The sequence below is a fragment of the Rhopilema esculentum genome, chromosome 18, assembly GCF_057945365.1.
Source record: "Rhopilema esculentum isolate cy_ngs chromosome 18, ASM5794536v1, whole genome shotgun sequence".
NCBI lineage: Eukaryota > Metazoa > Cnidaria > Scyphozoa > Rhizostomeae > Rhizostomatidae > Rhopilema > Rhopilema esculentum.
Window position 1 is genome coordinate 686587 of NC_142832.1, and position 12447 is coordinate 699033.

The following is a 12447-nucleotide window of genomic DNA, read 5'->3' on the forward strand; positions in this document are numbered from 1 at the left end:
AGATTCATTCCATATTTCACCAAAACATTTTTCAGTCTGAGCTTGTCCACAAAGGCTCATTGTTAGTGCATGTTGCAGTGTGCATTTGCTTTAAATCTTTAAATCTTTCTCACAACTATTTCACGCTGTGTCCTAGATAACACCATTGATTCAGCATTCATAGAAGATATAGTGAATTTTGAATTCCAAAAGAAGTGAATCTTTCATGGACTAAATATTTAGCACAATATTTCTCAAAATTAAATTTGAATGCTTTACTTAAATACGCTGCAATAACGTATTTCGAGGCCTGGACACAAGTACTCAAGTCTAAGAATAGCACAATAGCTATTTGAGAGTTGGGGGACCATTTTAACCATTTTCAGCTTATCAAAATTGTATTGGTTTATCAAGTTTTGTTGTTGTTTAGTTAAGGGTAAGGACTTGGAACAAGTATCCCTTTCTAAAAATAGCACAAGGGTTATTTTGGCGGTAGGGGACCACTCTACTCATCTTTAGTCTGTAAAATTGTGTTGGTTTACCAATTTTCCTGTGTGTATAGCTAACAAGAATGAATTTACCACTGCAACGTCTTTTTAGTACTGGGTACAAGTACCCCTTTCTAAAATAGCAAAAGGGGACCTTTTCAAGATGGGGTCTATATTCTGTCCTGTTATGCATATTAAATTGTGTATTTTCACAAAGTTCCATGCTTTCACCACAATCTTCACGATTGTTACTTGTCTTGATTGCTACCTGTCTTGATAATTATCAACCTTACTGGATGCCTCTTCTCATATATTTGGTGGGAACCGTGAAGGCATGTATAAACCCGTACTGAGCATTGTTTTTTTTTAAATTTATTTCAGTTGCAGAATTTCCTCTGCAATGAATCAGTTATTGAAGTAAAACTGGATTCATTATCGGTAAAGAAATGCATTGTGAGTTTTTGCTTATTTAGCGTGATTTTTTTTCATTTTCTTTTGTTTGCAAGATTTTATATTTTTTCAATTAAGGAACACTTGATAAAAAGTGATTTGCTAAATGAACAAAAGTGCATAAATTATTATCAAGCCAGTTCGTTAAATCCTCTCGAAGTACTCCCGGCTTATTTGAAACTATCTATGTATACATACAAAATCAGCCACTAAAGATGTTCTAAAATGTGTGCCTTCCGTTTATTTTTTGGATGGTACCGATTGACTTCGACACCATCCAAGAAATATTAACAAACCTCTTTTTGAAAACGAGATAATGGCGGCAAATCTTGAAGAAGGAAGGACGAAAAGAAGAGGAAAACAATTCAAAGTTACTCTTTGCATGGCGGATCTATTAATCAGACGAAAGAAGATTGGAATTTGTTGTGTATTTTTAGAACAATGGCTGTAATATCTCCTGTTGCATTTTATAAAGCATCAAACAGTGCCAAGGTTTGCGATGAGACATCGCGGAAAGTTGAGTTAGGATTCTATCAAAAACTAAGAGAAGTTCAAAATCGAGCAAAGCTTTACAAAGATCGCCCTCTTGTGTCATTAGAGAAGAAAAGTTTCTTTACTTCGCACAAAGTTTTTGAAACTTTTGGCACACTGAATCAAGCTGTGGATTTCTGCTTACATTGTAGAGAAAAGATCAATAAGGACGTGAGACTATTTTCCCAAGAAAAATCAGACGATGGAAAACGGAACTTTCTTGTTTCAGATCCTAACGAGTTTTGGAGTAGATATAAAACACTGAGCGACGATCGAAGGAATTTCTATGAAGTTATTGAGGATGGAAGACCTTGTCGTTTGTATTTCGACTTGGAATTTTACAAAGACCCAAACCCTGATTTGATCGGAATTGATATTTTGGAAATATTCATTAAAACTATTTGTTTTTACCTCCAGGAGATGTTCTCCATTTCTTGCTACAGAGGAAATATCATTGACCTTGACTCTACTACTGATAAAAAGTTTTCAAGACATCTCATTTTCCATTTGCCCAGTGCAGTCTTTTTGAGCAATATCTCATGTGGAAATTTTATCAAATATGTTTATGAAATGACAAGACGAAAAGTCATAGAGAGAGGAAATGAAATGTTTAGTGAGCTGAAATTGATGATGATCACAGAGAAGGAAATATTACCACCCCTTGCACTGGAGGTTGACAAGCTTTTTGTCAATAATAAAGATGGCAATAAAACATATTTCTGTGACCTTGGTGTTTATTCAAAGAACAGAAACTTTCGATTGTATGGATCAACAAAGTTTGGAAAAAAATCAAATTTGGTCATTGCCAAGGAAAATGGCTTTCATGGAGTTTCAAAGAAAACTGCAAAAGTCAACAAGGCTATGATTGACCAAGAGTATGTCTTCTTTTTGGACACTTTGGTGTGCCCGCCAGAGATGGTTGATCACAATACACAAGTTCTTACCTTTGGAGAAACAGAGGCATTACCTGGTCACAAAAGTGATTACAACAGGACAGGTACAATTTTGTCATTTTCAATACTATCTATGAATTGCTTTGTAATCTATTTGCAATTCAGATGATAATGTAATTTACCTTAATGATCGTAATTAAACTGGGTTTGCTTATTGGTATTAATGTTTTGAAACCTTGTGGAGTTTCTTAGGACACATTACCAGCTTCTTGACTTGCACAGTTGTCCTTTTTGTAGTCATATGTTAATTCCTTGGTCTGTTTACGCAAGACTATTTTGTTCACCAAAATGTTATAGTTTGACAGTTGCAAATCTGTCGTATTTTATAATGCATTTCTGCAAGTGAATATGAGCATGGGCTGATATGATATGTTTTTTTATTCAGGTTTCAATTTCAACCTTTCTTGACCTCTAAGGTTGACACACCAGATTACAAGTTGTGTTGACTTACTATAATTGTCTGTTCTTATTGAGAAATGCACTCATTAGATGTTGTTACATATTATTAACTCTCCATTTATTTAGCCATATCACTTAAGATATAACTTGGGTCACTAGATAATTATTTCCTGCAAGATCTCTCTCCATTATATTTAGCCGGATTACCTACAGCCTTGCTCTTGCTTTTCTTTATTACAGCTCCTGAAAATTGCCTTCACACTGTGCTTATCCATCTCTTTGTTGTCATTATCTTATCCATTTCAACTGGTACCATCCCTCCAGGACAATGTCCTAATATGACCCAAAAAACTGCCATGACAAGCCTGGCAGTGGTCCCCCTTGTCTCTTTGCTTCCCTTGTAAGAGAGATGAGCTACTGCAACAACCTTGACTCAATTACCTTGACTCAAATATTATGAGCACCTATTGGTTAGGTTATGTGAAAAAACTTTCTAAAAATGTTTTCATATCAGATTTATTTATACATTATATTGAATGGCTTCTTGTAATTTTACTCTATTTCTACCTATCATTTAATGTGCAAGAGCAGCCTTCACCATCATATCTTTTTTTCTGCCTACCTATTTGTTAGTTTCATGTTTTGATTGACATGGCAGTCATTTATTTGCATTTTGACATTCTCCAATCTATGAGGTAGACCAGAGAACTTTTCATGCATTCTCAAAAGTAACAGACTTTAATTTTTGGAATAATATTCGCTAATTTTCCTACAGGAATGGCTATTAAAACTGAAGAGGGGTACAAAGAATCACCATTTCCAAAGCTTGATGCATTTATACTGAATAATGTTAGACAGGGAGGAATTCAGGGGATAATAAGGAAATGGGTGCATTTTGTCAACTCAAACTTGATGATTTACGATATCGGTAGAAACAGATGGTGCCACAATGTAAAAAGAGCTCATAAAAGCAATCACATATATTATGTTGTTGATATGAAGTATGGTGTGTTTTATCAGAAATGTCATGACCCAGAGTGTCAAGATTTTAAATCTGTTGAAATGACACTGCCTACTGAGGTGAACCCTGCATGTAATGACAGTGAATATTTCATTGATGAATTTGAAGACAGTTCTCAGTTACTTTATGAAGCAGCAGAAGTGGCTGAAGGTGAACAGTCCTTCAATGCATTTGATGATGGGACTGGATTCTTTTGTGATGATTTCCAGATTTCAGAAAGTGACACTGAAAAATTAACTGACCTTTCAAACTGGGGATCTTGCAGGAAAGTTGAAGAAAGGGATTTTCAAACTGACAACATTGTTTTGACTGATAACAGAGAAATGCTATTTAAAGATGGAAATGAGAGTCTGAGAGTTCCAATGTGTGTTGAAGATTGTGGTAAAGCTGATGACCAGTTTGGAAGATGCATTGAAGGGTCTGGAGCCAAAACACCCTTATCCTGTGAGCTCTTAAACATGGAAGACGATTTTGATATGAATGAAGGGAGTTTCGGTGCTTTTGCAGAATTCTATAGAAGTAAAGAATATGGAGCTACTGTTCATTCTTCAGCACACAGGGAAGAAATTGAAATGGGGGATTTCAAGCAACCCTTAAATTACATAGAATCTAACATAAAGGCAGATGGAAGCCAAATTAATTCATGCTTTTTAGATTTGACTGGTCAAATACAAAGAAAGGAAAGAAACTCTGACATGAAACAAATAAAACATTGTGGGTTTGCTGTGGAAAGTACTCCAGTAACTTGTAAAAAGAATTGTCTTGATGACTCAATTCTCAGATGCGATTTTTCTGATATTTGTCTTGATGATGGATTGGACGATGAGTTGATGAATTTCAGCTGAATTTTACGTAAATCTTGTAGAAGTATTGATTGTGAAACGTGTCGAATTGTTTTTGTCCTTTTTGTTGGTTATTTTCTTTGTTTTATTTTTCGCTGAAATTTTTGACATATAATGTAGCGTATACTTTATCTTTTAAAATAATTAGGTCCATATGTAACCAGAATCAGAAAAAGCACTTTATCTTTTGCTTGACAAGAATATTGTGTGCGTTTGATTGGAACGCTTCTCTTGTGAACATACCATTGGCCCATTTAGGCGTCTCTCCAACAGCCATTTGCAATCAAGGTTTGCCATGTCACTGTTTTCATCTATGACTTGTGTCCCATCCACATCCAGAGATAATTGCGATAATTGCGTAATGATTTCTCCTAGCCATTTTATTACTGTCAAAGTCAGCCAATGTTTTATCGTTATAGTAAGGAAAGCTCAGGCATGGTGCATTACGAATGGCCCAGCTTTGAGATTTGTTTTGGTTTAAACACGATTCGGATGTTTAATTACGAACAATTTACAGAAGAAAAAGTAGGAAAAACTCAGGCATGGTGCATCGCGAATGGCCCAGCTTTGAGATTTGTTTTGGTTTAAACACGATTTGGATGTTTAATTACGAACAATTTACAGAAGAAAAGTAGTCTTCAAAGTGCTGCGGGGTATTATCTTTCTTTCTAAAGACATACTAGCGACGAGTATAGGGACTATTGCGTTAAAATCAGAGCGAAAGCTTGCTGTGTTATGAACATTTAATGTTGCCTCATAGAGAGCAAAGGGCATTTGCATAACAACATGTTTAAATCTAGCAGTAAGAGTTGAAATTATTTGCTAAAATTGCTTCACAGGATCTTCTTTAAGTTTATTGAATATGGTAAGCCATAGGTTTGGAATTAAAATATTTAAGGAGACGTTGTGTATTGTTACATGTATAAAGAAATCCATAATCTGAAATATCCTAAAGAAATATATTGATTTTCTCTAAGGTTAAGCGAGAGAGTTGCTGGCACTTACACAGAGATTCTGACTGGCCATTGTAAAGATGCTGAATGTGACGCCTTTGAAGTTGGAGCTTTCAGTCTCCAACGTGGTACGTTTTCCTTATTTAATACTTTGCAATGTTGTGCTTTGGTTTTTTCTCTTCTCAGCTGGTTTAAACAAAATGTTTGGATTTCAGCTGCTTCACTTCAATTCAAAACATTTACGCTTAAAAGATCAATTGTAAGAAAATGAGGGGCTATTTCCCGCTCGAAAATTAGAAAGTGCTCCACGCTTATTGGAAAGCATCTTTGTTTCTGGGTGTAGGCTGGCTAGTTGAGTCAGAAAAGCCTATCCTTAAAAAATCTGGTAACGAGTCGCTTATAAGAAACTTGATTTAAAGGTAGTGTGTGGATAGAAGTTGTAGTTGCATGCACTTTTAAGACGACATGAATCGGTGGTTCTATGATTTGACTGGTTCAATAGTTGTTTAGACTGATACGTATGTTAAATGGTTTAGACTGAACTACAACCCCTCTTTTGTACAAGTAGCTTGTAGATTGACATAATTTAAATGCATAAATTAACCACAAATTGCATAAATATAACCACAAATTGCATAAATTAACTACGAATTTGACAACAGCAGATAACTTATTCATTTCATTCTGATATTTTTTCAATCAAATATTCATTTTATCTTTAATAGTCAGTCTAAGAAACAGTTGAATAAAATTCATGCCTTTGACAATTATTGTATTATCCAGAAACTTTAGAAATGTGATTTAATTCCTCATAAACAATTGAATTTTGCTCTAAACTACGTAAAAACTTTTGTGATAACGTTTAACACAATTGGTTAAACCTGATAAGCATGGTTGCAATATTGATTTGTTTTCTTCCCCCATTCCTACCTCACATCCTCACATTTGAAGTCGGTTATTCAAGCTCTTTTCATGCCTCATCTTCTTACTTTTCGAACAATGAATAGTTTTTGAGCGAGAAAACCCTTAACATAAACGAGAAACTCTCAAACATGCATCTTCATCTTCAAATAATATTGTTTTCCTTGCAGATTGAAGAACGACCCAATTCCTTCGCTCAAGGACCTTCGCTAATGCCTTTATTAAAAAGCACAAAGCTATGATGGTAGTCGCACGAGTTGCTTTCCTGGACGTGTCTGAGGTATCAAGCTACTTTAGCTTTTTGTAGATATTCCATCATCTCTTGCTGGAAATGAGGCTATTTTTACCTTTTTCCCTTTTTAGGTTTGAATGTTCTCGTCGAAAACAAATACTCAAATTTTTGTGTTCCCCAAGCTCAATTTATGGACTGTCAAATAAGCACTGGTCTTTTGCCGTCTCTAAGTGGTTTTCAGTCATATAAACCAGGGGGCCAAATTTGACTTTAGGACTGCATACGAGGGCCGCAACTCAAAATCCAGGATAATTTTAATATATACCAACTCTAAATAGCTACTAATCTAAATATTAAAAATGCATTTATCGGTAAATGTACTGTGACTTGGAAGTACATAATTGGATGTGACAGGGAATAAATACGAATAAATATGTAAAGTACGTGTTTACTGGTCAGTGTACTACAAAAAGCTAATGCGCAACTTGGTGCTGCATGTCCTAGGCCAGCTTCTCAATATTTGGCAGAATTGTTGATGTTGGCAGCCGCAAGTTGCCTTCAAGGTGCTGATCAATCATTCGAGATCGCAGTCGACTCTTCGCATACTTCATCTTTGAGAAGAGACTTTCGCAAAGATAAGTACTTCAAAACATGCAACACATCTTGGCATGCTGCACCAGACCTGGATATGAACCATCATCCTGGAGATACTCTTCATAAAACTGGATGATGTCAATTTCCCTGTATTTCCGTTTCAATTCACTGGTACCCTGCATGCAGCTCGATCAACTCCATTCAGGGTTTATTTCAAGAAATTTATATCGCTGCACATTTCTGATATAGAGGGTTCTTAAAGGCGCGGCACCTGCATTTTCATGGTAGCCACTCCCCACCCCCCCCCCTCCACCCCCCACAGCCCTTCAAACCCCTTCAAGGCTTAATAGAAACCCAAACGCTGGCTTAATGTACAAAAATATTTGGTTATTGTGGACATTACAATATCATTCGAAAAATCTGTGCTTTCCCTGTGCGATAATCTGTGCCAAGTCAATCTCAACTTCCTTCCTCCAATTTTTCTTTCTAAGGCTCGGAGTTTTTATTTCATCTTTCATTGACAAAAGCCCCACAAAATAAAATCAATGAAATGCTCACAATATATTTGAGCGTCGTGCGAAGTTTTTACAATTCAAATGTCCGAGATCTTTTTTGAACTGCAGTACGAGTTACAATTTTTTAGCTCAGAGAAAACAAAAAACTGGCTCAAGATAGCGAAAGTCCAAATTTAGCATAAGTCCTGATTTAACTTGAATATTTAAATGTCAAAATATTAGAATTTTCTCCAAAATCCTCCAAAATGTGCTATTGCCCATTAGCGGAAATGAACATATCCTATTTTAAAATAATTATCAATATTTTGGAGAAAGTTGGAGACATTGCCTCTATACCCCTTTGACGCCACTGACAGTTTGAAAATTTTCCTTAAAGATTTGAACCATTTTTAAATAAGCTTTACTTGAGAGTTTGGCTATCTTTCCTAGCTCATGGACATTTTTCTTTGGTTTCTGAAGCGCCCTGACAAGTTTTCGGCTTTTGCTATTCCAGCGCTCCTTTCTTTCAAATTTAAGCAAAGCCATTGAAAAAAGAACAAGCAAATTTCACACCTATGACCTGATTTTCAAAAACAAGCCTGATTCTGAGCTACCATCGAAGGTTAAAAATCTTACTGCAAAACCAAGAATGCGACTATGTTTACTGGATTTTTCAAATGCAAAAGAACACTGGAAGGGAGAACTGAAGATACTTTTTCTCCAAAGTTTTAAATGCCTTTGCTTCGAACGCTAAATTGAATGAGCCTGGATCGCCCGCTACCGAAATACTTTGAGTTGCCAGCAACATAATGCATCCGAACCTTTGCATTTACATCCTGCAATTTGATAAAAAATGTCAAATGATTAAACTACACTTAATACTGTATCTATGGTTGTCTACACTCTGGATCTTTGCAAGGACAATTTCGAATCTCCTTGTTTACAGTTGTTCAATGTCCTATAGAATTTCCGTCTCAGCAAGGTAAGAGGTTTTGATTTATGTGCTTCTTAAATTGAGTTATGTAAATGGTAATTATGTAAGTGATATTACAACATATTTAACTTATTTGCAGGCAATCAACTCTGCCCGTGCCTGTGGCTGTAATTTGGGATTCAAGAGGGGCTCCAGCCACGACAAACACGTGCGATCGAACTGAAGACGACTTTAAAGCTTGCCAACGTTTTATTTTGGACATTTTTGGTACTTATGTCTATAACAAAAACTGTAGAAAACTGTGTAAACTTCTAAGTTATATAGCTTGTATTTTTAATGAAATCTTTTCAGTAATTTTCTTCGTCGTTATTGAACGATCGCTCGAGGAATATGTTTACTTGTAAAGAATGCAGCTGTTCTTACACCCCCGTTGGCTTGGAGGTAAATCCCTTTCCGTGACAAACTTAAATGTTTCTTTTTTATGCAGTTTTGTTTCCCGCCATAAACAATTTTTTGATAATGTCTACTTGTAAAGGAATTTAGTTTGAAACTCTCCCGTCGGCTTGTTTAGAACCCCCTTCCTCACGTTTGATTCCTTAGTTGCATCTCTATTTACGTTACTCTGCGTTCTTAATTATCTTTGATACATCGCAAGTTTTCATTGTATCTGCACTTACATATTAGCATATTTAACCCTGATTTCCTATTTCAGTTCACCCTCTATTTTCAAGTGTATTCTCCATTGAAATCGATTCAATTTACCCCTAATTTTCATTGTATTCTTGAGTTAAATCTATTGAATTTACCCCCGACTTTCCATTGTATATTCGATTTAAATCTATTCAATTTACCCCCGTTTTCCATTGTATTTTCGATTTAAATCTATTCGATTTACCCCCGTTTTCCATTGTATTTTCGATTTAAATATATTCAATTTACCCCCGATTTTTCATTGTATTTTCCATTTAAATCTATTCAATTTACCCCCGATTTTTCATTGTATTTTCGATTTAAATCTATTCAATTTACCCCCGATTTTTCATTGTATTTTCGATTTAAATCTATTCAATTTACCCCCGTTTTCCATTGTATTTTCGATTTAAATCTATTCAATTTACCCCCGATTTTTCATTGTATTTTCGATTTAAATCTATTCAATTTACCCCCGATTTTTCATTGTATTTCCCAATAAAACCTTTTGAATTTACCCCCGAACTTCTTTGTTTTTAAGTCATATAACTATTGTTTAATAAAAAAATTTGTTTGTTTTCATTAAAAATTGTCTTTGAAGTTTGACAGTGTTTCTTTTGTCTTGACTCAGAAAACCTTTGGCTATTTCTATAAGAGCCTTTATAGATTTCTATAGAAATTGAAAAGATATTCCCCCGTCTTTCTATTAGAAAATCACGTTGGCGATCGAAGGTTTTCCATTGTTCTTCTACGGCGGCCATGCCCCTAAACGGTGGCTCTAAAAAATGCGGCTAGGAGCCGCGAATGATTGACAGGTCATTGTTTTCAACCAATCAGATTGCTTCATTTGAGCCCTTTTGGTGGCTGCGGGCGAGGGCCGTCACCTATAATATAGCGAAAATTTAGGAAACAGCGGCCACTGGCGGCCACCATTGTTTTTCAACCAATCAAATTGAGCCATTTTGGTCTCACTCTATTGTTTACTGACCAATCAGAGCCCTTCAATTCAAATTTTCTATTGTTTTCTGACCAATCATCATTTAGAGAATTCTATTGTCTTTTCAATTGTTTTTAACCAATCAGATACGCTCATTTCAACCCGATTTGCCTCGTTTTGATGCCCACCGAAGACGGGGGGTTACAGCCTCGTTTGGACCGGTCAAAAGACGGGGGTCAGAAAGAATTTTTGCTCGATTTTCTCCTCTTCATTCAAGCGATCTTACTCTACTGACAATGTTAAGTTCTACCTAAGTGCCGAGGAGACTGTTTTCGAAAGGGGTTTGTCTAAGCATGGTGTTCTAAGCAAAGGGTTAACAAGAAGGAAAGAAGTCCCCCTTGTTAACCCTTCGATTAAAACACCCTGCCAAGAAAACCCTTCGAATGTTGTGTTAGGGGTTATGTTAACATGGTGTTTTAAGCAAAGGGTCAACAAAAAAGAGAAGAACTCCTTCCCGTTAACCCCTCGATTAAAACACCGTGCTAACATAACCGCTAACATAACACCGAAAACAGTCTCCTAAGCAACTAATTAAATACATTAAAATACAAATACAAACTACATTAAACGAAAAAGGCCTATTCTAAAAACAGATGCGAACAGGCGCCTTGTTCACACCCATTAGAAGAATATGCCTTCAAATGTTACAAAATGTCTAACTAGAAATAATTAACCTAACGAAGTATCGATACTCTCTCGCAATACGATATTAAACTACGATTATGATAGAGAGGGTTCTATGGAGAAGGGTAGGGTCGTAAGCAGTCCTATATCGATTATCTTATGGTTTAATTGACTAAAATTAGCTATTTAAAATGGAGGGGATGCTTAATAGTCTATTTAAAAGCTAGAGATCTTGGATTCGAAGAGGGGTTTTATATTCTCTAATCGACTTAGCTAAGAGGGTACGGGAAATGGATATGTGCAAAGATACAATGACTGAAATTACTTGTAGGGTACGGGTACATATGAAAGGTGGAAATTTCTTTACCTGGAAACTGGATTCGAATCCTATCCTTCATAGTGCGAAACTAATATGTCATAAATTGTCTCTTAGCTTCTTCAAATCGAAATCTTGATTATCATAATATATGTGGCAATTTTCCTTCAGGTCACCTCTTGGAGCAAAAATCTTGGTTTTGGATGCGAGCGAAATTAACGAGAAAGTACCGATTGCAAATTACAAACTAACAACAAAGTCTCTTCAATAAAAGTCCAATATCTCGATAAAGTGTTCTTGTATCTTCCAATCTTCACAATAAATTCAGCTTCACCAATATGACTGCCTTCAAATCTTGCTGCGGTCTGCAAAAAATAAACAAGAAGCCAGCAAAATCGAAGAAGAATCGTCTATGAAGCAATAAATTAAAACTACAAGATCCGAAATGCATGCACGTGGTAAAAGTTAGTCTTAGATATCCTTGTTTACTTTCTCAGCGACGGAATCATCCAAGCCTATAATCATAACACTTTGCATTCTATCCACACTGCCTAAAAAGAATGCCATTTCTCGTGCAATCACGTTTCTGTTTTTCTCAAGAGACCTACTGTCTCCATGCAAGCCATGTTCTGCCTTAGGTAATAAAAAGTGTTCGAAAATGTTTTCTTGAACCTTTTTGTGAGGATAATCTTTATGAAGATAAGTCAAGCAACATTTTTCTCTGATTTTGTCTTTCATCCCAGCTTGCAAATTAATCTCAAACCGTGAAAGCAGCAGATGAAAATGAAAAAAATGACGACTGTTTCAAGAATTTAATAAATTCTTAACCGTTAAAGTGCAGCTTAAAGTTTCATATAAATTTGAAATCTGCATTATTATATTAAAATCAAATATTGCTACCCCGCATCAATGTTAGAAATAATTTTTTCTGAAATACTTTTTGACTTTTTGACATCAAATGCTTTAGTTTCTTCCTCGCAGTTAAACAGTCTTTACTATCCCAGTCTTGGCCTTTAACACCCAAACCAA

The 12447-nt window shown here is 35.6% G+C and overlaps 1 protein-coding gene across 3 annotated transcripts; it reads left to right on the forward strand.

The window, feature by feature from the left end:
* Positions 1-79: 79 nt before the first annotated feature.
* LOC135696699 (DNA-directed primase/polymerase protein) lies at positions 80-9663 on the forward strand. 3 transcript variants are annotated; one of them, XM_089113619.1, is made up of 5 exons: positions 80-2445; positions 3576-5188; positions 5296-5744; positions 6708-6817; positions 8931-9663. In XM_089113619.1, the coding sequence occupies exons 1-2, from the start codon at positions 1359-1361 to the stop codon at positions 4664-4666; spliced, it is 2178 nt and encodes a 725-aa protein (XP_088969745.1). In that variant the 5' UTR covers positions 80-1358; the 3' UTR covers positions 4667-5188; positions 5296-5744; positions 6708-6817; positions 8931-9663. The 3 variants fall into 3 exon arrangements, with proteins under 3 accessions (XP_088969745.1, XP_065072255.2, XP_065072254.2); XM_065216183.2 differs by having other exon boundaries at positions 3576-4951; positions 5641-5744; positions 8931-9662; XM_065216182.2 differs by having other exon boundaries at positions 3576-5744.
* The last annotated feature ends 2784 nt before the right edge of the window (positions 9664-12447 follow it).